The sequence below is a fragment of the Fusarium odoratissimum genome, assembly GCF_000260195.1.
Source record: "Fusarium odoratissimum NRRL 54006 unplaced genomic scaffold supercont1.15, whole genome shotgun sequence".
Classification (NCBI taxonomy): domain Eukaryota; kingdom Fungi; phylum Ascomycota; class Sordariomycetes; order Hypocreales; family Nectriaceae; genus Fusarium; species Fusarium odoratissimum.
Genome location: NW_022158701.1, coordinates 194748 through 222479, shown reverse-complemented (window position 1 = coordinate 222479; position 27732 = coordinate 194748). Strand labels below are relative to the sequence as shown.

General features: G+C 49.1%; 13 protein-coding genes across 16 annotated transcripts; 8 read left to right on the top strand and 5 right to left on the bottom strand.

The window, feature by feature from the left end:
• Positions 1-483: 483 nt before the first annotated feature.
• FOIG_09270 (sphingolipid delta-4 desaturase) lies at positions 484-2361 on the top strand. 2 transcript variants are annotated; one of them, XM_031209491.1, is made up of 3 exons: positions 484-937; positions 1003-1281; positions 1335-2361. In XM_031209491.1, exons 1-3 carry the CDS (start codon positions 770-772, stop codon positions 2010-2012), a joined length of 1125 nt encoding a protein of 374 aa, XP_031060578.1. In that variant the 5' UTR covers positions 484-769; the 3' UTR covers positions 2013-2361. The 2 variants fall into 2 exon arrangements, with proteins under 2 accessions (XP_031060578.1, XP_031060579.1); XM_031209492.1 differs by having other exon boundaries at positions 484-1281.
• On the bottom strand, positions 1266-4520 carry FOIG_09269 (vesicle-associated membrane protein-associated protein B). Its single transcript, XM_031209490.1, has 7 exons — positions 4013-4520; positions 3887-3957; positions 3813-3835; positions 3696-3754; positions 3530-3645; positions 3347-3475; positions 1266-3295 (listed from the first exon to the last, which is right to left on the bottom strand). The coding sequence occupies exons 1-7, from the start codon at positions 4050-4052 to the stop codon at positions 2861-2863; spliced, it is 873 nt and encodes a 290-aa protein (XP_031060577.1). The 5' UTR covers positions 4053-4520; the 3' UTR covers positions 1266-2860.
• Positions 4521-5803: 1283 nt separating this feature from the next.
• On the top strand, positions 5804-7158 carry FOIG_09268 (uncharacterized protein). The gene has a single exon (XM_031209489.1). It carries the CDS (start codon positions 6168-6170, stop codon positions 6915-6917), a length of 750 nt encoding a protein of 249 aa, XP_031060576.1. The 5' UTR covers positions 5804-6167; the 3' UTR covers positions 6918-7158.
• A 146-nt stretch (positions 7159-7304) lies between these two features.
• Positions 7305-9094, top strand: FOIG_09267 (uncharacterized protein). The gene is made up of 4 exons (XM_031209488.1): positions 7305-7607; positions 7655-7868; positions 7926-8076; positions 8126-9094. The coding sequence occupies exons 1-4, from the start codon at positions 7526-7528 to the stop codon at positions 8630-8632; spliced, it is 954 nt and encodes a 317-aa protein (XP_031060575.1). The 5' UTR covers positions 7305-7525; the 3' UTR covers positions 8633-9094.
• On the bottom strand, positions 8537-9804 carry FOIG_09266 (60S acidic ribosomal protein P1). Its single transcript, XM_031209487.1, has 4 exons — positions 9552-9804; positions 9390-9467; positions 9175-9310; positions 8537-9118 (listed from the first exon to the last, which is right to left on the bottom strand). Exons 1-4 carry the CDS (start codon positions 9618-9620, stop codon positions 9072-9074), a joined length of 330 nt encoding a protein of 109 aa, XP_031060574.1. The 5' UTR covers positions 9621-9804; the 3' UTR covers positions 8537-9071.
• Positions 9805-10249: 445 nt separating this feature from the next.
• Positions 10250-12786, top strand: FOIG_09265 (uncharacterized protein). Its single transcript, XM_031209486.1, has 5 exons — positions 10250-10969; positions 11027-11430; positions 11485-11651; positions 11698-12097; positions 12147-12786. The coding sequence occupies exons 1-5, from the start codon at positions 10753-10755 to the stop codon at positions 12318-12320; spliced, it is 1362 nt and encodes a 453-aa protein (XP_031060573.1). The 5' UTR covers positions 10250-10752; the 3' UTR covers positions 12321-12786.
• On the bottom strand, positions 12572-13581 carry FOIG_09264 (uncharacterized protein). Its single transcript, XM_031209485.1, has 4 exons — positions 13111-13581; positions 13002-13057; positions 12787-12941; positions 12572-12735 (listed from the first exon to the last, which is right to left on the bottom strand). Exons 1-4 carry the CDS (start codon positions 13278-13280, stop codon positions 12694-12696), a joined length of 423 nt encoding a protein of 140 aa, XP_031060572.1. The 5' UTR covers positions 13281-13581; the 3' UTR covers positions 12572-12693.
• Positions 13582-14331: 750 nt separating this feature from the next.
• Positions 14332-14607, top strand: FOIG_09263 (uncharacterized protein; the record flags this gene model as incomplete). The annotated part of the gene is made up of 1 exon (XM_031209484.1): positions 14332-14607. One exon carries the CDS (start codon positions 14332-14334, stop codon positions 14605-14607), a length of 276 nt encoding a protein of 91 aa, XP_031060571.1.
• Positions 14608-15374: 767 nt separating this feature from the next.
• Positions 15375-16307, top strand: FOIG_09262 (uncharacterized protein; the record flags this gene model as incomplete). Its single annotated transcript, XM_031209483.1, has 3 exons — positions 15375-15651; positions 15707-15986; positions 16044-16307. Exons 1-3 carry the CDS (start codon positions 15401-15403, stop codon positions 16305-16307), a joined length of 795 nt encoding a protein of 264 aa, XP_031060570.1. The 5' UTR covers positions 15375-15400.
• Positions 16308-17305: 998 nt separating this feature from the next.
• FOIG_09261 (uncharacterized protein) lies at positions 17306-19503 on the top strand. Its single transcript, XM_031209482.1, has one exon. The coding sequence runs from the start codon at positions 17600-17602 to the stop codon at positions 18032-18034; it is 435 nt and encodes a 144-aa protein (XP_031060569.1). The 5' UTR covers positions 17306-17599; the 3' UTR covers positions 18035-19503.
• On the bottom strand, positions 17334-20303 carry FOIG_09260 (uncharacterized protein). Of its 2 annotated transcripts, XM_031209480.1 has the most exons (5): positions 19551-20303; positions 19477-19501; positions 19388-19424; positions 18470-19338; positions 17334-18410 (listed from the first exon to the last, which is right to left on the bottom strand). In XM_031209480.1, exons 1-5 carry the CDS (start codon positions 20066-20068, stop codon positions 18312-18314), a joined length of 1548 nt encoding a protein of 515 aa, XP_031060567.1. In that variant the 5' UTR covers positions 20069-20303; the 3' UTR covers positions 17334-18311. The 2 variants fall into 2 exon arrangements, with proteins under 2 accessions (XP_031060567.1, XP_031060568.1); XM_031209481.1 differs by having other exon boundaries at positions 17334-19338.
• Positions 20304-20494: 191 nt separating this feature from the next.
• FOIG_09259 (uncharacterized protein) lies at positions 20495-27427 on the top strand. The gene is made up of 3 exons (XM_031209479.1): positions 20495-21354; positions 21492-21703; positions 21769-27427. The coding sequence occupies exons 1-3, from the start codon at positions 21310-21312 to the stop codon at positions 23360-23362; spliced, it is 1851 nt and encodes a 616-aa protein (XP_031060566.1). The 5' UTR covers positions 20495-21309; the 3' UTR covers positions 23363-27427.
• FOIG_09258 (uncharacterized protein) lies at positions 23957-27465 on the bottom strand. Of its 2 annotated transcripts, XM_031209478.1 has the most exons (3): positions 26795-27465; positions 25331-26130; positions 24187-25276 (listed from the first exon to the last, which is right to left on the bottom strand). In XM_031209478.1, the coding sequence occupies exons 2-3, from the start codon at positions 25804-25806 to the stop codon at positions 24754-24756; spliced, it is 999 nt and encodes a 332-aa protein (XP_031060565.1). In that variant the 5' UTR covers positions 25807-26130; positions 26795-27465; the 3' UTR covers positions 24187-24753. The 2 variants fall into 2 exon arrangements, with proteins under 2 accessions (XP_031060564.1, XP_031060565.1); XM_031209477.1 differs by having other exon boundaries at positions 23957-25276; positions 25331-27465.
• Between the last annotated feature and the right edge of the window lie 267 nt (positions 27466-27732).

The window sequence follows — 27732 nt, the reverse complement described above, 5'->3', positions numbered from 1 at the left end:
TATTCGTATTCGCACTTCATGGGGATCAAGAATCACACTCTGTTGTATCCTCATCGAGGAGGTCCACCTATCAAGGGAAAAGCCCTACCAGATTGCCGCAATTAGGCATCTCGCCAACAGAATCGAGAGAGATAGAGCTAGGGAGTTTCCAAGAAATACCGAATAATCGTATGGTATTAGTGTTTATCAACGGGAATTGACGGTCCCGAATGGCACCACTCGAACCATTTCCCCTCTTGTCGTTCGACAACTTTATTCGAAGAATTTGAAGTTTTTATTTTGGGATTTTATTCATTTATCCACCTATTTATTATTAGGGTTAGAAGCGATAGTAACACAGTCACACTCAGCGCAGTGCAAATTGATATTATCTAAACTGTCACTGCTGGGCTATGTCGCTCAATTGCTCATGATACACACAAATAAAGCTGACCTCAAATGCCACGCTATACAATTCGCCTCTCTGAATGGTCTGAACATGCCCCGCCTTCTTGAACCCCTCAAAAACCATCCATCTGGTCCCCTGAATTTCTCCCCCCACCCGCCAAATCTAGCCCCTAACCAAACCATCATTGGCCAGATTCCCAATTAACATTTGGACCTGGATTTTCACCGCCTTCCACGTAGCTTTCTCTGCCCCCTGTTTCCCGCGCCGCAGCTACCAAGGAGGCAAATGTATCACATTCTTTTTTAATTCAACCGTCCTTGCACTTTTTGTTCTTCGGGGGTTTAGACTTTCTTTCACCTTTTCCAAACTATCGAAGGAAAGATGCCTGCGACGAATTCATCTACGGTCACTTCGAGGGCAAAGGGCGATAGCCCAAACCCAGCTCCTGCGGCAGCCGAAGGTGCTGATAAGAGCCACGATTTCTTCTGGACATACACTGAGGAGCCTCATCGAACTCGCCGTCTCGCTATTATCAAGGCTCACCCCGAGGTTCGTGCTCTACTGATTAGCCCCGCTGTGCCATGGCATGTCGCTAATCTAGCCTCCATCTACAGATCACCAAGCTCTGCGGTCCTGAGCCTCTCACGAAATGGGTCGTTCTCGGTGTCGTCTCTCTTCAGGTCTTCCTCGCATGGATGCTCCAGTCGACTCCTTTCTTCTCATGGAAGTTCTGGGCTGTCGCCTACGTCTTTGGCGCCACTGCCAACCAGAACCTTTTCCTCGCCATCCACGAGATCTCACATAACCTGGCTTTCCGAAGCGCTCGTCTCAACCGTCTGATCGCCATCTTTGCCAACCTTCCCATTGGTATTCCGTACAGCGCTTCGTTCCGAGTATGTGATCCAGATCGCATTTCGATATCTGAAATAATGCTAACACTCTACAGCCATACCACCTTACCCACCACAAGTCCCTCGGTGTCGATGGCCTTGATACCGATCTTCCCACTGCCTTCGAGGCCTTCGTTCTGGATTCGATTCTCGGAAAGGCCTTCTTCTGCACTTTCCAGATCTTCTTCTACGCCCTGCGACCCATGGCCGTCTACCGCGTTCCTTTGACTGGAGTCCACGCCCTCAACATCGCTGTCCAGGTCGCCTTTGATCTCGTTCTCCTGAAGTACGCCTCTGTCAACTCTCTCCTCTACCTGCTGCTCTCCTCCTTTTTGGCTGGGAGTCTTCACCCTCTGGCTGGCCACTTCATCGCCGAGCACTACGTGTACGAGACCGTTGCTCCCTCCGCTCGCGACCCGGAGAACAAGATCCCCGTTCCCGAGACCTTCTCTTACTATGGACCTCTGAACTGGTTCACCTACAACGTCGGTCTTCACAACGAGCACCACGACTTCCCCGCAGTGCCCTGGACTCGTCTCCACAAGGTGCGCGAGATTGCTCACGAGTTCTATGATGACTTGCCCCGCCACGAGAGCTGGTGCTATGCCATCTGGCGCTTCATCTTCGATGAGAACGTTGGCATGAGTTGCCGCGTGAAGCGTAAGCAGGGTGGACGTCTTGTAGGCGGCGGCGCCGTCGCCGACTGGAAGCAGTCTGAGATCGAGTCGATTTAGAAGCAACGCAAAAGTACATAGAATTAGTTGTAATGCAACTGTTTTGATATTTTGACAAAGGGTGCGGCATATCAAGGCCATGATCAACTCAAACTTTTGCTGCATTTGGTACCTTTTTGACTGAGCTAGGCAGCATAGATTCAGACAAAAGTACCATAGAATACAGATCTTGTATGGCGTTTTAGGGTATGTATAAAAACATAAATACAATCTTTTGAGCGATCACAAAACTCAGAGACCGACTCCGTGACCTAACGAGCTATCACCATTTGGTTTCTGTGTAACGACTCCAGACTTTCAGTCCGTAATATGTAAATAATTGAGCGGCTAAGCTTGCAAATGACCGGGAGACACAAAAGATGAAAAGTAGAGTCGACGAGTGATACAAGTTAGAACTCCAAATTTATCAGTTAACGCAAACAGAATAATACGACACAAGAAAATACGAGAGCCGCGAAAGGCTCAAGGTAAGGGTGTACAGTCAAAGCTCCCGCCTCGGAAGCCACATCCTCCTCCCATCGCTTTTAAACTCCTCAGCGAAACTTTCATCCCCAGCTGCAAGGCGTTCGAAGCCCTGCTGACCGAAACCGCCTTGGCCTAGAGACATGGTCCACTGTCCCCAAGGTACCTTCCAAGTGGGTTTCGATTCGTACTGAGCTGTGAATCCTGCAGTGTTCCGCCGATCGCATGATATGCTTCCTGATCCTATGCTTTAGCCTCGCCGTACTTTAAAGATTTATGCATCCGGGGATCCCATGTCTCCGGCTGAGTTCTCATGAGCGTCGTCAAGCCTGTCTATTAGTTTCGTTTGTCGAAAAGATCCAAGGGCTGTCACTTCTTCCTTATCTCTAGAAGAAGAAGTAGGCAAGCAAGAAGCTGACCAAGCAAAGAATGGCCGCCATTTGCACAGGAACACCTTCGACGGTTTGGGTGACAGCTTGGGCGGTCTGGGCGAGAGGTCGTTTGTCATCATCGCCGGAGGCGGACTTGACGTTGCGCTGTCGAAGACCGCTATCCTTGAGAGCTACAAGCTGCTGTTCGGCCTGGGCAAGCTTAGCCTTGAGCTCCTCATAGGTCAGCTCTGCAGTCTCCTTGATGGCTGTTGTAGCTTGAGTAATAGTGCTCTTGACTTCGGACTCCTCGTAGGTAGATTTGGGTTTCTCGTCCTCATAGGCGGATTCTTTGGGTGATTGGTAAGGAGGGGGCGCTGCCGAGGATGAGGGCGACTCGTCTCGAACGCCAGGTGAAGAAAATGTACGCGAAACGTCAGGAGTGTCGTTGATCTAGATTATACCATTAATTGTCAACTTCCGAATCCGAGTCGGCGAACTTACGCCGTTGGCAATAGCCTGCTTGTTAGGCGTGGACAAAGGTCGGTTAGGAGCTTGGTCAGCATCACCAGCCGCGAGCCAGTTGACGCGAATCTTGCGCTCGACAAGGTGGGCTTTATCGGTCGTTTCAAGCTGGTGATTTAGTCAGTTTTACAGTCCGGATTTTGAGATCGATTGGCTACGTACGACATTGGCAACGCTGGCAAACTCCTTATCGGCGGTAATGGGGGCGGATTGGACAAGGAACTTGTCACGGCACTTAGCGTCAGGAGCGGGATCCTGCTTCATAGCCTGGAGAAGGACTAGGTGATCGTTAACGGCTATCGGAATGCGCTTTTAGGAGCAGACTCACCAGAGACATCGAAGCTCTGGCCGGCCTCGATGCGGCCTGCATTTGGTCGAACACAGTATCTAGTAGGGAGATGTCAGGTATGCGATCGGAAGGGCTTGGTTAGAGGGGCAAGCATACTGTTTGGGAGCAGTGGTCTTGACCTGTTCTTCTTGTTAGTAAAACCGTCGCAAGAGAATCGCTGACCGACTGACCTTGAAAGCCACTGGGGTAGGGTTGGGGTTCTTCAGAGTCAAGGTCTGGGAGACCTCGGTGGTGAAGGGGCCTAGCAATCATGTCAATCCTCGGAGACCCATCATCGTCCATCACAGATCACGCACGTCTAAAAGACAGCTCAAATGGCTCAATATCGACCGACATTTTGGCTTGTTATCGTGGCAGTGGGAAGAAAATGCAGAAGTTGTTATGGTTGGTGGTATCGCGCGATGGTTCCTCGGCGGTAACCAAGTGGAAACGTGGCAACGGGAGGTAGAGTACAGTATGAAATGTCGTTCGTTGATTAGCAAAGGGGGGAAGTTTGATTAAAGGTGAGTTAAAAGTATAGCGACACGAGGCGGCACCGAGTCGGTAAGATTTGAGGAAGTTGGTCGCGTGGGAGAAGGAAGAAATTGGTGACGAAATGAAAGATTAGTAGCAGTGGAGTGTGGTGAGTTGAGTCGAGTATACCTGGAAGGGGAATGGAAGGCAGGTTGACGTTGGTTTGTGTCTTGGGATCTCCTACGACGTAATTGCTTCTGCTATGGCGCCCTATTCCCAGTTGAGTCGGCTCAACTTCAGGTGGTTGCTACAGGGAGCACGAGCCATCAGGGGGCTTAAACTCCGCTATCAGTCACTATTGGACTTCGCCCATGCTCCAAAAACTGCCCGCCATTGATTTCATGGATATCCGTTGATTGAACACTGATGAAGCCACCACATACCTTATTCTTCTTCAAACGTCATCTTTGCATTTTACCTTTGCTATTTACTCCATTGCCCTGCAGTTGTCCACTATCTTTCCAAGTCTCCGTTTGCCGTCCACAAAAAAGGGTCTAGCTGGTCCACGATATGCAGGTCCTTGTATTGGTAAGCACCTGAATGGTTAAGCGTCTCAAATCAGGGAAGTGAGGGCATCATGGCACATGGTTCGAGAACAGATGCGGAGGACCGAGGCAAACGTGAGGTAACGGAAGGTAGCGTCAGAGCTTGGCAGGTCCGTTAGCGCAGCCGTCATGAACTCTCTATTCTTTGTTGAGCATTGACAAATAATCTCGAACAGTTTTGATACCCACCTCCATATTCATTGAAACATTAAAAGACAAGGGATGAGCATAGCGATCTCTTGAGTGGAGAGTAAGTTGCATTAATGGTCTGGGTCATCAAAAGAACAAGACTTTTCCAATATTCGTCGAATGGGTTGTGAGAATGTGTCATTGTTTGCAACTCAACTCAGTTCACAACTTTCGTGGACCAAAAGGACTCGAAGACCATTTTACCCGAGGACTATAACAACTAGTGAGCAAGCCCTCCAAGATTATCTGAACTTGTCTAAGAACTCTCGTCACTCGCAATCGAGGTCTCGAGTTTTCCCACATTCTCTCCTTGAGCTGAAATGATGCTTCAAGAGTAACAATCATTGGATGAGTGAGTTGTTTAATGACTGAGTTCGCTGCGCAAGCCAGTTTCGCTGAATATTCTCGAATATCTGAGACTCGACAGGCTGTGCAACTCCAGAACGAAAAATTCTTCAACGTGGTGAAACCTACAGTGCAGTTTATTGATTCTACATGCTGACAAGAACATGGTCAGCTCGTGGGTGGTGGCGGCCGGTAGTTATAGGGCTTGGGCTGTGTTGCAAACATCACCAAACGATGCTCAACTCAGGCACGAGAGTTGTTCTAATGATGAACTTTCGCGGTTGGCGCGATGAACGACTTGACTAAATATCACGACATGTTAACCAACCGCTCACACGTAAAACTACCTAAGCCTAGCAACTGTTCGAGGGATAATAAGACGTCTAAAAATATCCTAAACATTGAATTCCGACGCTACGGATAAGTCAGACTCAGCCTACCACAGTCCTCCAAACTGAACAAAAAGGTGGATAGCTAGGCTCACAGGAACGCCATCTGCGGGTAGGACCCTCGTATTTGATCGACACGAGGCGGTGCCACGGGCGGCTACTCCATTTCTCTGCTCCTACGTTACAGTAGGAGTAGAGAATCATCCTGCGGCTGACTGAATTCTTCTGGAACAACCGCTTATGGCGCAAATGTGTGTGTGCTGCTCCTGGCTTAAAGGTTGCAGTAGGGCTATTCGGCACTTGGCTTTGGTATTTATACGAACAGATCCCCAGAGTCAGGTGGACAGAACCCGAGAAGATCAACTCATTATACGATACTAGATAGATCTCTCGTATCTCTTGCAGTATAATACTCGATATTAATCCAGTATTATTTCAACTTACCCTTGTACACCTCTCACCACTTCACCATGGGCTGCAACAACTCTCGCCACATCCTCGAGATGGAGTCTCGACCTATCCGTCCTGTGACCCTCTCAAGCCATTCAGTTGGCTCTGTCATGGCTCCCTCGTCCATCTTTCAAGACTTCCCTGAAACCTCAGAGTTGAGTCGACAGCAGATCATCGACGCCTTCCAACACATGGCCGAGTATCTGAACGAATGTGGTACACATGTGAAGTGTGCTGTCGTCGGCGGTGTTGTAAACGCACTTTATCTGCGTCACAGAGAGACGACTCCCGACGTCGAGTTTCTTCTTCACGATCCTGCCTCGAAAGAGTATATCACGCTCAGCAATGCTGCCAGTTTCGCCAACAAGAAGGCACAGGGAACTCTCGGAGAGCAGTGGTTCAACAACTCTATGCAATTCTTCGTGCCTCGAAATGTCCAGGTCGATATTCTTCAATGGGCCAAGGACCAGCATGAAGTCATCTTCGAGCACCGCGGAAACTACGGCGGTTTGACAGTTTACGCTGCCCCGTGGGATTATGCGTTGTGCAGCAAACTCAACAGTCTCTACGACAACATCCGAGCCGATGATATGGAGGATGCAGTTGCATACCTACATCGATATCTGACAGTTACTCACCAAGAGTCTCTCAACGGAAACCAAGTCAACGACTGGTGCAGGAAGTACCATCAAGATGTTTCGCGAGAGGTACTGAATCGTCTTGGAGAGGCATATGCTCGAAAGCACGGTAGCTGGCCGCTTCAGTGGTGAAGACGGTTGCAGGAGGATTAAGAATTTGTTTGAATGTTAGATATAGACGGCATGAACTTATGATGATACCCAAAGCTCATTAGCGAGCCCACTTAATGATAATACTTGTTTGAATCGGTAGATGAGTCTGCATATATGAAGTATGTGACTATGTGGTTTCGGGAAGCTTGTCTCTCGTAGATGTTCGTGTTTGAGAATGTATTTTCCGGTTTTCGAGTATGTCGAACTGTAGGAATTAAAGTCTTGAGTGGTACTATTCATCATGAGAAGAGAGAGAAATCACTACCTATATCGGAATTTCAGTCATGATTACGCCCGTGCTTAACCGTAGTAATCCCGGCGACGTCACTGAGGCAGCGGCTTGAATGACGTTCTTGGGCTTTACCTAAGCTTTGGTTCCAGCATCAAAGGACAACTCAGTGCAAAGGCATATTCCACCTTGAATTTATTCACGACTGTGAATTTTTGCCTGTCTCACCAGTTTGCTGATACGCAAATAATCAAGATCTCATCTCTTCATTCTTTCCATCTTCATCTGCTCAACTCATCAACAGTTGCCCCTCATCCAACCCCACTATCACCAACTCTTGCTAAACAACACCGCCAACATGCCTTCTGATCTCGATACCCTGCTCGATATGGGCTTTGACAAGGAACGTGCTGAGATAGCCGTCAAGAAGACTGGAGGCCGTAAGTTACATTTTTTCAGATGACTCGTTTCAGGCTAACTTTAGTAGTTCAGGGCGCTCTTCAGTGGCTTGAGGACAACCAGGACAAGCCTATTGATGAGATCAAGGCTGCTGCCGCTGCGAAGGAAGAGAATGACGACGAGGAGGACACGGAAGCCAAGATAGCAGAGCTCGAGACTGGCACTGCCAAGTCATTGATCTGCAATGACTGTGGGAAGCGATTCAAGAACCATGATCTGGCTACCTATCACGCGACCAAGACGTATGTCAACCTGACACAACTATCTACTGGAGAATGTTTGGCTGACTGAGGCTACAGCGAGCATACTGACTTCTCGGAGTCAACAGAGGAGATTGCCCCTCTAACCGAAGACGAGAAGAAGGCCAAGCTTGAGCAACTTCGCGAGCGCCTCGCCGCCAAGAGAGCACTTCAATCTGTCAAGGACAAGGAAGATCACAAGCGCAACGAGGTAACAAAAGCATCCAATCGCACCATTACTCAGTTCTAACCTGTCGTAGCAAATTCGCCAAAAGTCTACCAAGGAGAGCCAAGAAGCAAAGGAAGAGCTGGCCCGCAAGCAAGCAGTCAAGGAAGCAGCCCAGAAGCGACAAGAGAAGCTCGAAGATCAGGAGGCCAAGAGGCGCATCAAGGCAAAGATCGAGGCCGACAAAGCTGAGCGACGCCGAAAGGCAGAGGAGGCCAAGGCAGCCCGTGAGGGTCGAGCTCCTCAAGTCGAGGCTGCTACTCCTGGTGGCGCTGCTGCTGTCGCGGCCGCATCCAAGCCCAAAAGTAACCACAACGAAGCCCGACTCCGACTACAGACCGACGGCGGAAACATCACCAAGACCCTGCCGGCTGAGACGACACTGTTCGAACTGGCGCAACAGCTGCAGAGCGAGACAGGGAATGCTGTATCAAGCTTTACGACTACGTTCCCCCGCAAGACCTTTGAGGGTGACGTCGATTTCTCCAAGACCCTGAAGGAAGCGGGACTGGTTCCGTCATCCGTCCTGATCGTCAAATAAATTTCTGACGTAGACATGAAAGATTGTGCATGGCGCGGCGTTGGTGGGGACATGGGAGATGAATCTGTAGTACTACGAAGAACAGAAAAAAGTCCTTTAGGTAGAGTTAGAGCAGACAAGAGGACGACAACATTCGTCCTGATCACAATCACAATCGCTGGCACTCTGGCGAAATAGTCACACTTTGAAGAAAACCCAGTTGAACTCAAACCACCCATGGCGGGACTTTTTTTTATCAGAGCCGTATGAATTGACCAATTCTCCCTCCGCGAAACTCCGTTGAGTGCGTTCCTCATAGCATCGTATGTAAGAAGCTACTCTGTCCAGGGCGCAGGTTACAGTGCCCGCTCTCCATCCTGTATGATCGATCGATTGGAAACCCCGAAGCCATGCAGTCGAAGTACAAAGAACAAGGAAACAGTCGTAGCGGCGTAACTTCTTAGTCGAAGAGACCGAAGCCCATGTCCTCGTCAGACTCCTCCTTCTCTGTAGTGGTTGTCAGCAATCCGCAGTCAGTCGTTGTGCTTCGCGGGTAGACATACCCTCCTCCTTCTCCTCCTCAGGAGCAGCCTCAGCAGCGGCACCACCAGCAGCGGCGGCACCACCGGCGGCAGGGGCAGCACCGCCACCGGAGCCGACGTTCACGAGAAGGTCCTTGACATCCTTGCCCTCGAGAGCCTATTCAAATAAAATCCGTCAGAAAATCGAAGTCCTGGATATGGGCGCATAAAAATCGCTGGAGTTATTCGGTTCGTACCTTGGCGAAGATGGAGGTCCAGATGGGCTCAACCTCCTCGACCTTGGCGGCCTTGATGAGGGTCTGGAGCTTGTCGGCCTGGAGAGTCGCGATGACGATGTTAGCTATCAATCACCTCACGCACACACAAAACGTCGACAGAATCGCGGGGTTAAAACGTACGGTGATCTCAACACCGTCGTCGGCGAGGATCAGGGCCGCGTAGGACGAAGCGAGCTCGGCGTGAGACATTGTGAATGATTTTGACGTGCGGGTGGGAGATTGTAAAGTCTGCACGAAGTCGAGTCGGTTGTAGTTTGAAGTCGGAATATCACCAAATGGATGCTTACCACAGAAAATCCTGGTCGAAATTCGGTTGGAGGGCTTCAAGACCTAAAGGAAAAGTGGAGGCAGGAGCGATCGATATGAATTAATCCGCTCCGTGGGTGTAGAGAGAGTGAGTCACGCCTTTGATTGGGTGCGATCTAACGAGCCAATAAAATATGTTTCCAAGAATGCTGTGAACTGCGGCGCTTTTTACCCCACCTTTGGGAAACAGACAGAAGACATCATAAGAGCATTGATTGTGAAGATATGATGATAAGGGTAATTACAGTTTTAATATCATAAATTGTATAGTCTGCAGGCTTATAATTGTCTGAGTGAATAAGATGGTATTCAACCTCACCGACGTCTGATTAATATTCACTGATCGAGACCAATCCTCTATCAACTCCTTCCTCTCTCCCTTGCCCACTATCGCTTGTTGGGAAACCCCCACTAGCAAACAGCTTAGCCGCTGCCGTCTGGCTCAATGCCGCAGCGAAGACGTAGGGCGTACCGCGTACGGTAATAGGTGAAGTGACTGCAGGACCTGATGGAGGGGTCGGTCTGGGCCTTCCAGTTGCCATGATTAAATATGTGACAACATCCGTTCTTGGTCGAGGCAGAGAAGGTCAGGTCCAGCTGAAATGAATGAACTGTAACCGTGATATCTTTTCTCCACGATCTACCATCCACTAGTCAACTTCTTCCGTCATCAACTATTTCATCTTCCATGGCATTCTCGTCTCCGCATTCTGCCTCCAGACTATCATTCTTCATCCACCGCTTAATTAATATCTTGTGACTTGTATCGCGCCTACGTGAGTTAGTTCATCACGACCTCCCCACCAAAAGTCGACTCAACTTCCCTGGATCTTGAGCCCCGCCGCCACTCGTCGACTTTCGTCACTCGGAGCCTCGGAGACGTTGCGCAAGGCACAAACAACAAGCCAATACACTTCCAAGCTCAATAGTGACAAACTACTACTCTTTCAACCCTTTACATCACATAAATCTATACGACACCCCCATAAGAAGCTCGGAAACGGCATCTATCAACATGGAGACTCCAGCGATCCCAATGCCGCGGGACCCCCGGGAGCAAGCTATCCTCGAGAAGCTACAGCTGGTCCGAGATCGCCTACTGCTTCTTAAACAGGATCGCACAAACTACATTCGAACTCAAGATGTCATGCCATTGTTTGATGAGACCATGGATCAGGTTAAGGAGCTGGCGGTTGTGCGCGCCGAAACAGGCGATAAGGAGGAGAACAGATGTATGTCACCGTCTTTGTCGCATCCAAACGCGAGTGTGCTAACAAGTTTGTTTCCAGTGGACAAGGTCTTGGAGAGCTGCTTCCAGCTGCTATCCCTATTCTATCTCACGATCGGACGAAACAATGAGGCACCAGCAACATACGCTATGACCTCAACTGTCAAGCGACTACTCGACCACCTCACTGAGGCCGAGCTCTACTCAGCCAAGGATCTCGGAAGCATCAAGTCTACACTTGAAGATCTGTCTAAAAGCATTCACGATGCTGCTACTGATCCATCACTCGACAAGCGACACCCTCCATACATGCTTGCACTACTTGAGAACCGCGTTGCGCTCTGCAACTCAACCTTGTCGCGTCTTCAGAAGAGATTAGAGCGATTGCCAGATTACCTGCTGGAGGCTCATGAGAAGCTCATTTCGATCTTGCGATCGATCTCGTTGGCCAACACCAAGTCCAAGGTAAGCGAGGCTGGAATTGAATGGAATGTTTGGAGATGTGCTAACGTTGACTAGTTCTCCACATCCGAGGTCAAGAAGCTACGGAACCAAATTTTGGAAATTGGCGAAAAGCACAATGGCGGCACATTTACCGCAGAGGATGGAACTTTAGAGGAGGGAGGTGAAGTGCTCCGAGACTTGTACCACCGTTGCGTCCGCTGGTCGGACATGGTTCTTGAGAGGTGAGATAATCGACACTTTCCATGAAGATGTACTGACACTTTAAAGACAAGGAGAAGTAGCTGAGCAATGGCGACCAATCTACGACCAGCTCATTCAAATTCGCAACGACCTCGAGAAGCTTTCTCTTACACAAGCATGGTCGCTCCGAGAGACTGATCTGTATGATTTCCAACGGCAACTTGACAGAATTGATGAGAGCCGACAGAACGGAAACTGGGTGGACGAGCGGGGGCGACCAGCTGATCTCTGGACTCAGCGAACTTTGCTGTACCTAATCCGACGGTCGTATGCGTACATCTACTCATTTATGCTGGCATCCGAACCAGTGTCCGAAGCTCTGTTGCCTGTTTACAACCAACTGCAGACACTGAAGCGTTGCCTCGTTGAGGTCAAGAAGAATGGGGGTGTATCCTCCGTGCGGGAGCTTTACCCCTACAGCATGAAGGTATGTGGATACATTGTGGCATAACCCAGTTCTCTCTAACATGGGACAGCTTAACTCCCTTGATAACATGAAAGTTGACGGTAAGTTTGTGGTAAATGGCGACATCCCCGAAGGACAAGGCAGTGTTACCGGATTGTTGGCCGAATGCTTTGACCTCAACTACGAATTGAGAGTTGCAGCCGAAGAAGCAGCTGAGAATGGTTCAAATGGCAACGAAGCTTAAACCACGCATGACTTGGTGGCGGGCCATACCAAAGGAGCATGGATATGTCAGTGTACGATGGCGTTTACTATCACTTGAATTGGAATTGGAATTTTTATAGGTCAGATAGCTCTTCCTCGCGGTTTTTAGTAATAGCTTTAGCTCGCTTTCATTGAGCTGGTAATGACATCGATATGCAGGGGTTGTTGAGGGCTGGTATTAGCAAAGCGGTAGGGAACGAACGATCACAAAGATTCGATGTTTCAGCAATTGACGGATGGACAACAGGAACATCATGGTAGCGGGTCATGATAACTAGCATAAATAGTATCAGTTCACTGTTTTGAAAAGGGTCTCTATCGTGAGTCTACGGTAATGGTATTGACTTTGTGTATTAGTTCATCCTGAAAGCGGCCTTGAAGGGGTAGATTTGGACCTGTATATCACATCAGCAAATTGTCCTCGAATGGATTCACGTTCTGTTTACCTTGTCCATGTCCCAGACGCCTGATGTAGCATAGATATCTTTGCTGAGTTGCTCTCTGACCTCTTCTACGGATTCAGCGATGCAGACAAGGGTACTGCCAGCAAAGTCGAGGCTGTCGACGCTATCGTCTTTGGGAACACTGTTTAAAATGGCACCTAGACACAACATTAGTCTCACTGTTAGGATCCAGTTCCTAGGCCTGTTTATTAACACACCTCCCATCTTCCAACTTCCATTCTCAACGTTAGGAACCATGTTCTTAAAATGGGTTCTTCGGCTTGTTAGCTTAAGCCACATATAATCCAACATCAGAACGCAGCTCACCCTCGAACCTCGAGTCTCTTCTCCCGAACATTGGGCTTGTCATGGACGACAACGAGAAACTCGTACTTTCCGGGAGGGACGGTAACAGATGAGGAAGCCATCGTTCGAAATGTAGTGAAGCGAGGTGTAATTCTAGCTCTAGAGAGTGAGAATGCAAGACGAGAGTTCATGTTTGGGTTATGATGATGTTGTATTTATGTATCGAACAAAGGATGAGGTGATACGGAGATGGGCTCCGAGTTGCGGGGGAGTGATTGCCGTGATTGGTGGGGTAAGTGTAAAGGGCGTAGGAGTTGGTGATGATAGTGCGCCTTTGGGGTGATGTAGTGGATTATCGTGTCTTGGCTTAAAATTTCAATGCTGGTGTTTATTCTTCTTACTGGGATCAACGAGTTCAATGACTAACTGTGAGGTACTCGGAGATCTACATCGAGGTTTAAAACATCCTGAGAATACTAAAGACTACCAGGCTCACGGGTCAGAGATACTGGCAAATGTATATTCGTTGTTGGATGGTAATGCTGTTAGATCAGCCTTATCGATAACCTACTCATCTGACCGGGTAGTTTCCGCTATGGCAACTATATGTACATAGCAGGAAAAGGGAGGAATACAAACGTTTCCGATCCTGACGGAAACGCTCTCTTTATGGCTTCGTTCCTGCAGTGTCGACGTGTATCAACCAACGAAAGGTAGGCTCCCGTTATAAACTAGTCAACAATGTGCGCTGTGGGAACTACTCGATTCGAAGGAGGAGTGAAGCTTATTCTCATCATCTTTCCTATTCGCAGACCTCGGTTGACCCTCTTCGCAGAAGCAATTGATTCGACAGAGGATTGCAAATAAATCAATAGCTAATATGATCTTGGAATGGCCCGAAAAAAGACGAAGCAAAGTTTCTCATGTCTTTAGGGTAGGATCGTCACTTGTAGCCACAACTTGCTCGCTTTCTGGCGACATCGTACGCATGCTCTGCGAATTAAAGTGCCTACTACTAATACAATAATTCACCTAAATCACATCTCACCGGTGATAGACAACTACTGCATCTAAGGTACTAATATGGTAGCTCTAAATCGGAAACCGGAATATGCTGGCGGAATCCCCTTCAGCCCTCCCTCGTTAACGTTTATAACAGCGCAAGATTCCCATTGTTTTCTTTTCTTGGATTCGATATTGGAATTCGATATATGTATTCACAATTCTTCCCGTCGATATGCAATGGAAGACGCTGAGCTGCCCCGTAAACGAGCACCAGATCATCAGGCTCAAGCCCTACCAACACAGCCAATGGATATCCAGAATCAGATTGTCGACTGCGTATGCTTGGCTTCTGGCATGCTTCGCATCCACGGCTTTGCTCACCTCCAAGCTCGTCCTCTGGAGCCATATACTCCTCCTCTCAACTGGCTACGCATCTCGAACAGTAGCAGAGATCTATTCCTACGAGCTTTGGATCTTGTGCAAGACAAGCCGAATCTGTCGCCTACGTCATGATAGACAGTGTGTCAGAATTCCTCAGCGAAAACCAAAGCGAGGAAATGCGTCGAGACTGGAAACACTTACTTAGTCGTGAGGAACCCCACGAGTTAGAGGAGCCATAGGACTCTGAGACAGAAGTCGCCTATGCTGGAGCATTGAGTTTATTAGGGGGGATATGGAAGACTATGAGGAGCGTTTGCCGCAAACTCATCGTTTTCCCTATGCTTCTACATAAAAGCTTCGCCGATATGGCACAGGAGCTTCGGCCCGAGGCCCGCGTCGTACTCGCACACTACTTCGCCCTTCTATCAACGGCCAGCAAGAGCCGGTGTATAGGCGACTCCGGGTTTAGGGAGGTTCGAGCAATTTGCCAGAATGTGCCACAAGAATTGCAGAGTTTACTTGATTGGCCAAAGAAAATATTGCTGGAGCAAGTTGTACCTTTGGACGAAATATAACAGCGACAGTTGAGGATGTAGCCTGATATGAAATTACGTGAGAACCTTAAGTTGTTAGTCGTGATCGTTGACACCAGTGTAACTCCGCCACTACACTATCATCATCGCTTACACCTGCTCCAGGTTACGTATGATTGGTCGAAAGCTGATCTCGTCGAATTCGTTTCCTTATTGGGATTCGACATCGAAATTGGCTTCCATAATGAAGAAAGGCAGCGTTGAAGAGGCAGCCAGAAATGGAGTTGTGGAAATAGTATAATAATGTAGGAATAACCGTGCTCTTGGCAGTTTTATCGAGACAGTCATCACAACTCACTTACAACGATCTCCATCTGTTTCCTCCTTTCGAAATGACCGACTCTATCTCAGCGGCTAAACTGGCCATTTACATTATTCTCCTTCAACCTGCTCTATATTGCCTATTCAAGCATGGAAAGACTGGATTTATAGGATGGCTCTACGTCCAGATATTCTGTGTACTCAGGATTGTTACCGGCAGTATTGGTCTTCATGAAACTAACAGCTCAACTGGGTCAATTATACTGAACAGTATTGGCCTTTCTCCCTTGCTGTTGGCTGCTTCTGGGATCTTGCACGAGGCGTAAGTATCATACACTGCCACTGCTCTCTGACTTGACTGACTAGCAATTGTTTAGTCGACGTGGAACAAACCCTAGACTCAGCAGAAAACTCGATATCATTCTCGAGATCAAGTATCATGGCCTAGTTGGAGCAGCCATGGCCCTCATCATCGTGTCTGTTGTCGGTTTACAGAATGGCGACTCTGTTTCAACCAACAAGACCTTGCTCAAGGTTGCTTCTGCACTCATTGCATTAGCATGGTTGCTTCTCGCGATCTGGGCTTTGTGGTCTCTCGGAAAGTGTCAAGAGTCATCTACAAACAACCGTGTATCTTCGTTTCGCGGCGGGAAGCTAGTAAGTCGAATCCTCCGCTATCACCAAATGGGAGAACTCAGTACTGACACTTCCAAGCTTATGTATGCAGTCTTTATCAACCTCCCTCTCCTTGGATTGCGCCTTGCCTATGGTATCGCGTATCTCCAGCTCAAGATCTCACATCCAACTTCGGGTTTCTTGACCTCGAAAGCAGTTCAAGTCTGCCTGAGTGTTGTACCGGAGATGCTGATTACGACTATCTTCCTCCTGGTTGGAGTCATGACTAGAAATCTGAAGCATGAGATCAAAACACTTGACTCTGCTCTTCCGGTTGGCGACGGGTACGAGATCCAAAGGTGACTAACAGAGGCGTAGTGATGAGCGCACTGTCTATCATGTTGAACAAGATATGGGGTTTCGATAGATTTGTCTGTAACGGAAACTCAGGGCCAGAGACCTCTACCAATGATGTTGGTGTAAGTGGGAGGAGATTATTTTGTACCCTTGTGTATCAATGTAGAGTTTATTATTTTTTAGAATAGTAGTTTCTTTTGACGAGCATAAACCATTGTCATTTTCAGATACCTGACTGCTCCGATACTTCTCATTAGAAATAGATATCCCATGGCTCTGTTCCCATGAGCAATTGACTCATGATGAAAAAGCAGAAGGTCGCCGATATACGGAGGATGGAGACAAAGCTGAAGCCGTGCCCCATCGATGAGGTCAAATGATGATGTATTTATTTCCAGGGGTAGCTCTACTAAGCGAGCGAATACCTGCTTGGACCCTGACCTAACAACGAGACCCTGTTTTTAAGCAGTCAATGCCATCGGGAAACTCGGCGAATCTGATTCTGTCTTGTCCCCGAGATTGTAAAACTTTCCGAAAACCCAACGTCACTGCAGTTAACCTATAATAATTTTTTTGGCTTGAGCTTTATGATGGGATTTCTTTCGGTTTGTTGAGGTCTGTCTGTATCGTATGTCATCATGCTATGTGATATCCTTGCTAGTAAGATGGGCATGGTGGATATATCGTGCCATGATAGATTCCTGGGGTCACTGTATCTGGGGATGAAGACCACAGTGAAAGCAGAAATTGTATCTTTTCTTCAGTCCTCGACATTATGACACAAAACTTTTCATATCATGGGTTCAAAATTTACATCATAACTTGTTTTGATCGGCGACTACCGGACGGGCCGGAGTTGTTAAACCCGGGCTGGCTCCGCTTCAGCTCCGAAGCTTCGGCGTTGGCTCTCCGTACTGCGAATTCGCCCCCCACGGGGATCTCAGGTCTCGAGATGAACCGAGTGAATTCGGCCGCAGCGGACTCGAGAAGAGCTGAATAGGTAATATGTCTTGCTTGCTAATCTTGGCCCTACTCTCGCCTTATGAGTAGTCACACCACTTATGACAAGCCAGAAGTCGCGCAATTGCTGGCGGGGGAGGGGTCCAATTTAGACATCTATAGAGCTTAGTTAGGTCACCTGGCAATTGGATTGTGTCAGTGGAGGCTCGTGCATGAGGTGGGATCTAAATGTGATATAATATCTCAGCTTCACCCTCTTCCTTTTCCCAACCATACTCACACAATTGAACAAACATACCACTACTTAAACAATTACACACAAAAACACACAACAACCTATGCCATACATTCTACCTGAAAACCACACTTACCTTCCATCCCCCTACAAGCTACGGAACCAACCCATCATGGCTCCCTCAGTCTACATCCTCCTCCAGCGCGATACAGAGTCCAACGTCACAGTTACCTCTGTATTCCTCGATCTTCAAGACGCCAACGCTGCTCTGCTCCACACAGCACAAGAAGCTGGCGTTGACCCTGCGAGCGCCAAGCCCGCAGACGGAGACGCCAAGGACTCACTCACCAAGGCACCGCTGCGATGGGAGGCAGCCGATGGAACAGCGGCTTGGGTTGAGCGACACACCGTGACGAACAGAAAGGTTCAGGCGCCGGGTGCTGAGAAGCCCGGGTTGAAGAGGAATGATAGTCGGCTGTACATCAACGATGACGATGATATCATTGAGGTTGCGGACCATGATGGACACTACGATTAGGGGAAAAGATACTGGATATTATGCGATTAATGTGGAGGAGTTTGTCGGTATCTTACGGGGCGGGATATAAAGCGAGGGGAATATGGTGGAGGTCATTGGTCACGATCATGGCCAGGGGATAACATGCTAGACAGCATAGGATAAATCGATTTTAGCCGCATTTAAATAGCGATGCTTTATCAATTTTGGAAACAATTTCTATACAACTTCTTCTAAGACTCTCTTCCTGTGATATTCTAAACTTGAAATCTATGCGACTGTGAAACAAACACCACATTTACAGCTTCGCCTTGGGAGCGCTCATCATTGTCTCGGCAACGATTCTTCGCTGGATCTTGCCAGTCGCGGTCTTGGGCATGATCTCGGTGAAGTAGATCTAAGACACTGTTAGCACTTCCACTCTCTACGTGTAGAGCATATTGAAGGGAAGCTCACCTTCTTGGGCACCTTGAACTTGGCGGATCGCTCAGCGACCCAAGCCTTGAGCTCCTCAGCAGTCAACTTCTCGCCATTCTTGAGAACAACAGCAACACCAATATCCTGACCGTAGACCTCATCAGGGATAGCAAAGCTGACAGCCTCGCTGATCTTGGGGTGACGGGTCAAGACATTGTCCAGCTCAATAGGGCTGATCTTCTCACCGCCCTTGTTGATAAGCTCCTTGATGCGGCCGGTAATGATGATATAGCCATCCTCGTCCTTCTTGCCTTGATCGCCGGTTCGGAAGAAGCCGTTCTTGTGGTAGGAAGAAGCATTGGCGGAAGGGTTGTTGAGATATCCCTTGGTGACGTTCTCGCCAATGATGCAGATCTCACCCTCGGAGCCTTGAGGAACCTCCTCACCCTGCTCATTGAGAATTCTAACCTCGACGCCCTGACCAATACCAACAGTTCCAGCCTTTCTCTTAGCGGGAGGAAGAGGGTTAGATGTCATCTGATGAGCAGCCTCAGTCATGGCGTAGGCCTCGAGAACGGGGGCGTTGTAGGTCTCCTCAAGCTGCTGGAAGACAGTGGGTGACAGAGGGCTAGAGCATGATCGGATGAAGCGAATCTCGGGCTTGGGGCTGGGAGGAGGGTTCTTGAGCAGGATCTGGTGGATGGTGGGAACGGCAGTGTACCAGTTGGCTTTGTGGGTGTTGAAGTCGGCCCAGAACTCGGAGGCGGAGAACTTGGTGGGAACGACCATGGAGCCACCGGTGAGGAGAGGAGCGAGGAGAGCGCAGAGAAGGCCGTGGACGTGGAACAGAGGCATGACCAGCATGGTTCGGTCCTTGGATGTGAGTTGGTATGTGTTCTTGATGTTGTCTGTGAAAAGAGTTAGTCAATGAAGTAAGATGAGTGTGGTATAGCGTACTCATGGTTCGGGTCAGGTTGCGGTGAGTGAGAGGGACCTGTCCATGTGAGTATAAGCTGTCAATGAGAATCACAAGTAAATCTACTCACCACCTTGGGTCGCGACGTAGTGCCGCTGTCAATTTGTTAGTTATGAGCTTATCATAGCTATCATGAGAACTTACCTGGTGTGAAGGATAAGAGCAACATCATCAGGCTCAGCTGTGAGAACCTTCTCCTTCCTGCCCTTCAGAAGGCCATAATCCTTGACATCGAGCGCAACCTCACCCTTGGCAGCATCCCAATAACACTCAGCAACGGCAGCGTTAAACTTTTTAGCAGCCTTCACACTGGCCGCACCAGCAGCCCAAGCTCCTTTGGGAACAAGCACGATGGCGCTCTTGACATCTTCGATGTAGAACTCAAACTCATCCTGCTTATAAGCCGGGTTGAGAGGCGCCGCGATACCGCGCTGCCAAGAAGCAGCGAGGAAAGAGACGATGAACTCGTACGAGTTGACGAGCGCGATAGATACGGGCGCGGCTTTTGTGATGCCGAGGTCGGCGAGCTTGCGCTGAAAGGCGGACACGTCGGCCTCGAGGTTGGAGTAGCTGATGGTGAGAGCCTTGGGCTTGGATGGCACGATAATGGCCTCTGCGAGCGGATTGCTCTTGTCAATGGCTGTTTGGAGTGTGAGTGCCATGGTGATCAAGTGAGATTGAGGTTTGGTCTTGGCAGGGGTATCGCTGATACGAAGAAAAGACACGACAATGGCTGGAAAGGACAACAACTGATGATGAAGAAGTAGAGTTGAGAGAGCGGTTTTAGATAGTAGCAACGGTCTGATAGTTTTAGTTTCGCATAGGGGAATTTTAGGAATAGTTTACATGACGTGCTACTGCTGTTACTGCTACTGTTACTGCTGGGCCATGTCCCGGGGGTCGTTCGGCTTCCATCCGAGCCGACCACCCGCCGAACTATGTCCACTGCCAAGTGGATTATCAGCCAGTTTTACGCGTCTCTCTTTTCTTGGTTTTGGGTCCTGAGGTCAGTGTTGCCTTAGAGATGCATAGGCGAAATATTCTGAAGCAGATTGTCATAGAGGACCCTGTGTCATCATAGCCCCTGAGTCTGATTACTGCTTGGCTGCTGGGCATTGATCTTGCGGTGTCGAAGCTGTCAGACAAGAGCACTAGTATATCTAGCATGGATATATCTTGTTTCTAGATTTGTTGCATTGGTATAAATTGGATATGGTGATGCCCGATTCGACCCCTGATATACCCATCATGACACATTTCTAGAACAAATTCGACAGTCAAGACGTCAAACTGTCTGTACCTACATGAATGCGACTCTGACAAAGGTTTATGCGGCTCAGACCGGGAATCGGCAAAGTCTTCCCAAGCCTAAATTGAGAAGATCTCGGGCTTGCTCCAAAAGACTCTCCATAAATTCCTAGCATGGCGTCGAGCTGGGGCGCATGATGGGGGTGCCGGGCGCCCCCCAATATCTCTTTATTGGCGGGGTTTTAGGCTCTCAATGCTGCAAATTAGGGGCGCTAGAGCCTAAACTGACCACCTACTCCATACCTGCAGGGTGGGGCATGTTCTATCGGCTGCCCACGCGGCGCGGTGCGGCGGCGCCTTCTTCCTTCTTCGTTAGTCTACTCTTCAATTGAAGTTACCTTCCATTTAGTTACCTTATACTGTATCCTCATAAGCTGCGCCTCATCTTCCCCCGCTATCGCTGGCTGTCATTATCCATTATAACCTCACTTTTACAAATAACTACCAATTCCAAGCTTATTTCCATAACTCAGGCCGTTTCCTCTCGATACATCCTCGGCCTCGAATCTGCGATCTCGTACATGTCTCCGTCTCATCCGCGCCGACCGATTACCCCCCGCTCCTGAGATCGATTTGAATACACACGTTGCCCATCATGGCTGAGGTGGACGCGATGCCCACCTTTGGCTCAGAGCTCAAGGTTGGTTGCCTACTTGACTAAAGATAGCCCGTTGTTCATAATGCATCATTATGGCCTCCTTTTTGCCTTGCGCCTGCATTGGAAGCTCCTTTCACATGCTCTCCCAACATTCGCATGGCTAACAAACATCTTCCTAGGATGGCTTCAAACCCGCGAATGCATGGCTCGGTCATGGCATCGCCTGGCTTGAAGATATACAGCAATTCTACCGCGAGCGCGCAGCTATTGAGAAGGAATATAGCGCAAAGCTTACAGCACTTGCCAAAAAGTACTTTGACAAGAAGAACAAGAAGACGGCCCAGCTTAGTGTAGGAGACACTCCTGCCATGACGCCCGGCTCGCTCGAGAGGTACGAACACAATCCCCCATGAGTTGGCTTGAAAGCATACGCTGATCACTGTGCGACAACTCCAGTGCTTCTTTGACCACATGGACAACCCAGCTTACGACGCTCGAATCCCGCGCCAACGAGCATGACCGATACGCCAACAATCTTATTTCCCAGGTCGCCGAGCCGCTCAAGTTCTTTGGCGGCCGTTTCGAAGAATTGCGCAAACGACACTCCGACTACGCCACCAAGCTCGAGCAGGAGCGCGATGCTTCATATGCCTCACTCGCCAAGACAAAGGGTAAATACGACACTGTCTGCCAAGAGGTTGAGTCTAAGCGTAAGAAGACCGAGTCGCATTATGACAAGGCCAAGGCTCAGAATGCCTACCAACAACAGCTATTCGAGATGAACAACGCCAAGAACACTTATATCATTGCGATCAATGTTACCAACAAGCAGAAGGAGAAATATTACCACGAATATGTTCCCGAGGTTATGGATAGTCTACAGGATCTTAGCGAGTTTCGAACGACCAAGCTGAACAGTCTTTGGACTGTTGCGACAAACCTCGAGTCTGACATGCTGCAACAAAGCAACGGCATGGTCCAGCACCAAGGCACCGAGATTCAGAGGAACTTGCCCCATCTCGACTCCATGATGTACATCCAACACAATATGGGAGCTTTTAACGAACCACCCGACAAGCATTTCGAGGCCAGTCCTGTTTGGCACGATGATGGCACCATGGTAGTTGACGAGACCGCAAAGGTCTTCTTGCGCAATGTCTTGGGCAAGTCCAAGTCGCAACTAGGAGAACTACGGAGGGAGGTTGATAAGAAGCGACGAGAGGTTGAAAGTCTTAAACAACTCAAGCAACGAGTAAGGGAAGGAAAAGAGAAGAAGGACGAGGTGGAAGTTGTTCGCATACTCTTCTCAATGCAGGAAGATCTGCATTCTATTGATCGTCAAAGACTGACGGCCGAAGTCGAAACTTCGACAATCACATCTGTGGTGGGTGATGTGACGTTGGGTGCGAAGAACCACAACTTCAAGAGTCAAACGTTCAAGATACCCACGAATTGTGATTTGTGTGGAGAGAGAATCTGGGGACTGAGCGCAAAGGGCTTCGATTGTCGTGACTGCGGCTACACATGCCATAGCAAATGTGAGATGAAGGTGCCCCCTGACTGTCCTGGCGAACAGTCCAAGGATGAGCGCAAGAAGCTCAAGGCCGAACGCCAGGATGCCGCGAATAAGCTACTCAAGCCCAGTGCCACGATGACATCGGTGCATTCTAATGCTTCAGATGGACCCGAACTCACCCGTTCCAATACCATGACGTCTCTAAGCTCTCACTCAGCACGCCCATCTCTATCGGGATCCATATCTGGGCAGCTCAGCCCATCGGAGGAAACACCACCAGACGCAGGACGGCCAAGCATGTCTTCGGCCAAGTCATCTGGCACTATGCGCAAGAACAGAATCATGGCGCCTCCACCAGCAGCTTACATCACAGGTTCAGGCGCCGGTGAGACAAATGGTGGCACAAAGGAGGAGAAGAAGGGCAAGATGCTGTATGCATTCGAAGCTAGTGGTGAGGGTGAACTTACAGTACATGATGGTCGAGATGTGGTACTGCTGGAACCTGATGGTAAGTCTGAACCCCTGATACCCTAGTGACGACATCTGATTGTATTATAGACGGCTCTGGCTGGGTCAAGGTTCGAGCGGGCTACAAGGAAGGTCTCGTTCCCTCATCATATGTCGAATTCACCACCGTTACGACACCGGCTGCTCCCGCTCCCGCAGCCCGACCATCATCTACTTATTCCACCTCAACAACATCCTCCCTAGCACCATCAACCAAGAAGAAGGGTCCCGCAGTAGCGCCCAAGCGCGGTGCAAAGAAGCTCCGCTACGTAGAAGCTCTATACGAATACACGGCACAGGCTGAGTCAGAGCACTCCATGGCCGAAGGCGAACGCTTCGTCCTCGTGCAGGATGACCCGGGTGATGGCTGGGTCGAGGTCGAGAAGGCGGGCGTCACGGGAAGTGTGCCTGCGAGTTACGTGCAGGCCGTCTAGAGAACGAGCAGGGGTTGCAGATGCGGGTTTTGTCGGCGCACGATTAAATCGACTTGAAAGAAGCTCCATCCTTACCTTGTACCCATTTGGTTTCTCAAGCATGAGGCCTGGTTCGAATGTATATATGAAGCGGGCAAAGCGGAGCTGTATGATTGGGATTCTGTTTCAAACTTCTACCCAAAAGAAGGAGAAGAGAAGAAACGATTAAACAGGAGCTGTATATTTTGGGTTAAGGATGCATTCGTGGGGAATAGGTACATAGTGCATGAATTCGGGGTTCAAAATGGAATATATGCTGAGCCGCATGGCATCGGTATGAGCTTACGAAGCAATTTGTGGTGTCTTTGCCACCCTACCGAAGTTTCCGGAAATTAAGAGTCATAGCATCACGAGCACAGAAAAAAGCCCTAGGGAAAGTTTAGAGGACGAAGAGCTTGATTTGAAACATGAGAACTCTAATCGTGTTCAGATAGGAGAAGAAAAGGGATGTTATGGCATCCGTCTAGTATATTACAGGGGTATTACAGATAAAAAAGCTCAACCGTCCGACACCATTGGTTCATTTCTCATGCATACTGCCTGGTATACGATCCCGTTTCCTAGCCCCTAATCCATCAGCCATTCTTTCATTGATCATGTAAAGTGTGCGTGTGCATTGTATTTGTGTATCAAACAGGAGGGGGATATCATTTCTTTCAGTTCCAGTACCTTGGAATAAACGCCGTGCCAAAAAATTGAGAGTAAAAAGTGTGCAGAGTCATGTCAAGACTCATACTTGATGTGAAACCATGAGCCCCATGCATAAAGCCGAACGCCGAGTGGAGTGTGTATAAGTTGAGTGAAAGAAGATGGAGCTGTCAAGGAATGAATTTCCCGAGAATATCAGGAATTTGCCTGGTCCAGATCGCTTGTGATGATGCTCAGACCTTGATCTCCTGCTTATGGTCCATTGAAGTTAGGGACTGCCAAAGGCAAGATTGGATCCTAGATCATCTGTGCAGTGGGAGCTCCCAGGGTATGTCCGAGACCTTCACGCAGAGCGTCCTGCAACTCGGCGATCTGGGCCATCATAGACAGAGAATGTTGGGAGTTTTGGTTCATCTCAGCCCTCAGCTTCTCATTCTCCTCCTTCAGGCGTTTGACTTCTTCTCTGAGTTCGGTCAGCTCCTCAGTGGCCTGCTCGCTCGAGTGGCGTTTGCGCTTCATGCCCGTCTTTTCGCTGTCGTTGTCGCCGGGTGATTGAACGATTTCGGTAGGAGTAGATCCATCAGGATTGGTATGAACCCGACGTAGGTGCTCGTTCAGGTTCTCCTGTCTTGAGAATCCCTTGCCGGTGTGTCGCTTGCAGTTGGGATGAGGACAGTTGACCGTGTTCTTGGGTCCTCCATGTTTGCCATGAACCTCTCGTTCATGCCGAAGCAAACCGCCCGAGTATGTAAAACCGGGGAGATTTTCGCATCCCTCGGCAGGGCATCGGTACGGCCGTTCATGCTTGTCCATGTGCTTGCTGCAAAATAGTTAGCAAAATGTTACTAAGTGCGAAATTCGGGTGGGAACTTACTTCCACTCGCATTTGCGCGAAAATACTCGAACTTCTTCCTTACAATCGTCCAAGGTACAGTGAAACTTGCCGTCGGCGCCCTTTACCGCTTCTCTCTCGGGCTTTGGAATGGACTTCACTCGAGAAGACGAAGGAGGAGGAGATTCGATACTCGGGGAAAGATCTTTGTCGTCGGGTAGAGGGTCGAGTGATGGTGCTTGCATAGCGGCCTCGATCGGGGACGGGAACGTATGGGATCCTAGGTCGAGTCGGGTTGCTTCCTGGACAGCAGCAGCATCCTCTGGCATCATCCCTCTATCATCTCCCAGAACGCCTGTGGAATCCGGAAGCATGGACGCCTCGGTTGTGTAATGACTGAGTTGCTCGGCGACATCACTGTCTGTAAATCTTTGGTCCGCACCATGATCGTGGTCGTCGCCGATGGGAGGATAGCTCCCATCATGAATAAAGTTACGAGGTTCGAATGCGACACTCATGGTGCCTGTGAGTGACTGACGTTGCTTTGCGACAATCGGAGGCGACGCAAGAATCGCGGTCGCAGGAGTTTGTAATCGAGTGGCGCGTGAATTAAAAGCGGTGCTTGTGGTCGGGGGGCGAGACTGCGCTTTATAGAGGATCGTAGGCGAGAGTTGGTGTTGAGTGATAGAGGAGGCGTAATTGTAAATCGTTATGCCGACGACTACTTGCTCGGTTCGGGTTGGTTATGATGAATGAAGCTTGAAGGTTGGAGGCCTGAAAATTCTGGTATGAAAAAGCGGAAGGCTACGGGTAGAACAAGGTGGAGTAAAATGTGACGAGTGCTAGGATTAGTCAGAGTTAGCACGTGACATCGCGTGTGCGTGGCTCAGCAAAAGCAAGTATTGTGGCGCCGACAGATCCGAGTTGTTGGGCGAAAGTTTGTTGCGAACACGACTTTATTAGTATTTGACTGTTACTCCAGGCAGACAACGGGTAAAGATGACTCGATACGGCAGGTCCCATAATAAGCAAAGTCCTTGGACTTATGCGGAACCGTTAAAAATCGTGACTCACGCGCCGTGCCTCTTTTGGTGGCGTCGCATAATGGAGGCGTGGGGAAGTGCAAGGCTACGACGACGACTAACAGCACGCAGGTAGACTTCCTTGTGTGTCCGCCCATTAATCGTATTCGTTGCCTTTTCTGATCTTCGCTCGAAGATAGTATAGTTAGGCATGAGGCTGTGCGGGCCGCGTTTATGGATCCTTTGCAGATGCATTCCGATAGGATCTCGTGATCTTGTTCACAGTCTCTGGATTTTAAGCCAACTTTGCTTATTGGAGGATCCGTATCATCTGCCAGGATTTTCCAAGTTCAAGTCCGTGACGTGCACTGAGAAGTGACTTGTCCGACCCTGGCTCTTAGGACTCAATAGGCGTCAGGCTACTACCGTTCAAGTCGCTAACAGCACAGTGAGGGATCTCTGTTTCCGAATAGTGCGCACTTACTGGGCATGAGATAATCAGATAAATCAAGGCAGCTTCCAAAAATGGATGAAGCATACGATGACTGGTGGCCTCGTCCAAGTTGGTCTCCCATAGGTGCCTGACTCATCGTGCCAGGTTGGTGTTGGTTGTGAGGCCTCACAACCTTATTTTCCAGGTGGTAATAGTCGAACATAAGGTGGGCACCTTTGTCCAACGGGAACAATATCAAAGGGGATGAATGTATCAACGTCTAGACCATTGAGTCTTGAACGGGACATGTCGTGGTTTGCTAGATAGACGGTCCAAATCAATGCTAGTTTGCGACAGGCTTGCGACTATCAGCGTATCGCAGACTTTGGCGTGGAGTTGTTGCGTATGTATCAGAGCACCAGCATGTGGGTGGCACAAGCAGATGACGCTGGTGGTGACGACGATAATCCCAAGTGAGGCATTGGCGAGACTACCGAAGATCGATGAGCTCGCTAAGGATGAGGGTCGGTTCGTAACGAGTAAGGAGTAAGGATTCTGCCGATTCAATAGCATTTGAGTCGCAGATGATCCCTGGTGGTGACGGTTTTGGGTGTTGAGAGAGGGGAAATTGAAAATGGGTGAGAATTTGGAGATTCGGGCGCCTTGTCGTTTAGATTAGGGACGGGACGGGAAGGAACGATCTGAGTTCTAAGGCATTTGTGCATTTACACCAGAAATATGAGGTTGAACCTCAGGTTGAACCATTCAACGACGGGATGCAACCTGACATGGGCCAGGCCTAAAGCAGCTAATGCTGAGCTTGCGAGGATCAACCATGGCCATGAGCCACACGAATTATGCGTATCGTTATTGGTTTATTACGACGATCAGAGCTGATCTCAAGAACCTTGTCAGAGCTTATCAATTGAAGAAATAAAAAGGATCGTATTTGAAGGTTCCTTTTAACCTTAACCCTTGGGCAATACCAA

Bases quoted from the DNA above. Each gene is read 5' to 3' on its own strand.
- FOIG_09270 (XM_031209491.1), top strand. From the start codon at position 770: ATGCCTGCGACGAATTCATCTACGGTCACTTCGAGGGCAAAGGGCGAT. The intron at 938-1,002 runs GTTCGTGCTCTA...CTCCATCTACAG, and splicing joins TTATCAAGGCTCACCCCGAG to ATCACCAAGCTCTGCGGTCC. The intron at 1,282-1,334 runs GTATGTGATCCA...AACACTCTACAG, and splicing joins CGTACAGCGCTTCGTTCCGA to CCATACCACCTTACCCACCA.
- FOIG_09269 (XM_031209490.1), bottom strand. From the start codon at position 4,052: ATGTCGGTCGATATTGAGCCATTTGAGCTGTCTTTTAGAC. The intron at 3,646-3,695 runs GTGAGTCTGCTC...ACGATCACCTAG, and splicing joins CCAGAGCTTCGATGTCTCTG to TCCTTCTCCAGGCTATGAAG. The intron at 3,476-3,529 runs GTACGTAGCCAA...CTAAATCACCAG, and splicing joins TTGCCAGCGTTGCCAATGTC to CTTGAAACGACCGATAAAGC.
- FOIG_09268 (XM_031209489.1), top strand. From the start codon at position 6,168: ATGGGCTGCAACAACTCTCGCCACATCCTCGAGATGGAGTCTCGACCT.
- FOIG_09267 (XM_031209488.1), top strand. From the start codon at position 7,526: ATGCCTTCTGATCTCGATACCCTGCTCGATATGGGCTTTGACAAGGAA. The intron at 7,608-7,654 runs GTAAGTTACATT...TAACTTTAGTAG, and splicing joins CGTCAAGAAGACTGGAGGCC to TTCAGGGCGCTCTTCAGTGG. The intron at 7,869-7,925 runs GTATGTCAACCT...CTGAGGCTACAG, and splicing joins ACCTATCACGCGACCAAGAC to CGAGCATACTGACTTCTCGG.
- FOIG_09266 (XM_031209487.1), bottom strand. From the start codon at position 9,620: ATGTCTCACGCCGAGCTCGCTTCGTCCTACGCGGCCCTGATCCTCGCC. The intron at 9,311-9,389 runs GTACGAACCGAA...TTATTTGAATAG, and splicing joins GGACCTCCATCTTCGCCAAG to GCTCTCGAGGGCAAGGATGT. The intron at 9,119-9,174 runs GTATGTCTACCC...CAACCACTACAG, and splicing joins TGAGGAGGAGAAGGAGGAGG to AGAAGGAGGAGTCTGACGAG.
- FOIG_09265 (XM_031209486.1), top strand. From the start codon at position 10,753: ATGGAGACTCCAGCGATCCCAATGCCGCGGGACCCCCGGGAGCAAGCT. The intron at 11,431-11,484 runs GTAAGCGAGGCT...AACGTTGACTAG, and splicing joins TGGCCAACACCAAGTCCAAG to TTCTCCACATCCGAGGTCAA. The intron at 12,098-12,146 runs GTATGTGGATAC...AACATGGGACAG, and splicing joins TTTACCCCTACAGCATGAAG to CTTAACTCCCTTGATAACAT.
- FOIG_09264 (XM_031209485.1), bottom strand. From the start codon at position 13,280: ATGAACTCTCGTCTTGCATTCTCACTCTCTAGAGCTAGAATTACACCT. The intron at 12,942-13,001 runs GTGTGTTAATAA...TGTTGTGTCTAG, and splicing joins TGGAAGTTGGAAGATGGGAG to GTGCCATTTTAAACAGTGTT. The intron at 12,736-12,786 runs GTAAACAGAACG...TGTGATATACAG, and splicing joins GCGTCTGGGACATGGACAAG to GTCCAAATCTACCCCTTCAA.
- FOIG_09261 (XM_031209482.1), top strand. From the start codon at position 17,600: ATGCCATACATTCTACCTGAAAACCACACTTACCTTCCATCCCCCTAC.
- FOIG_09260 (XM_031209480.1), bottom strand. From the start codon at position 20,068: ATGGCACTCACACTCCAAACAGCCATTGACAAGAGCAATCCGCTCGCA. The intron at 19,502-19,550 runs GTAAGTTCTCAT...ACAAATTGACAG, and splicing joins GCTCTTATCCTTCACACCAG to CGGCACTACGTCGCGACCCA. The intron at 19,339-19,387 runs GTACGCTATACC...CTCTTTTCACAG, and splicing joins CAACCTGACCCGAACCATGA to ACAACATCAAGAACACATAC.
- FOIG_09259 (XM_031209479.1), top strand. From the start codon at position 21,310: ATGGCTGAGGTGGACGCGATGCCCACCTTTGGCTCAGAGCTCAAG. The intron at 21,355-21,491 runs GTTGGTTGCCTA...ACATCTTCCTAG, and splicing joins CCTTTGGCTCAGAGCTCAAG to GATGGCTTCAAACCCGCGAA. The intron at 21,704-21,768 runs GTACGAACACAA...CGACAACTCCAG, and splicing joins ACGCCCGGCTCGCTCGAGAG to TGCTTCTTTGACCACATGGA.
- FOIG_09258 (XM_031209477.1), bottom strand. From the start codon at position 25,806: ATGAGTGTCGCATTCGAACCTCGTAACTTTATTCATGATGGGAGCTAT. The intron at 25,277-25,330 runs GTAAGTTCCCAC...ACTATTTTGCAG, and splicing joins TCGCGCAAATGCGAGTGGAA to CAAGCACATGGACAAGCATG.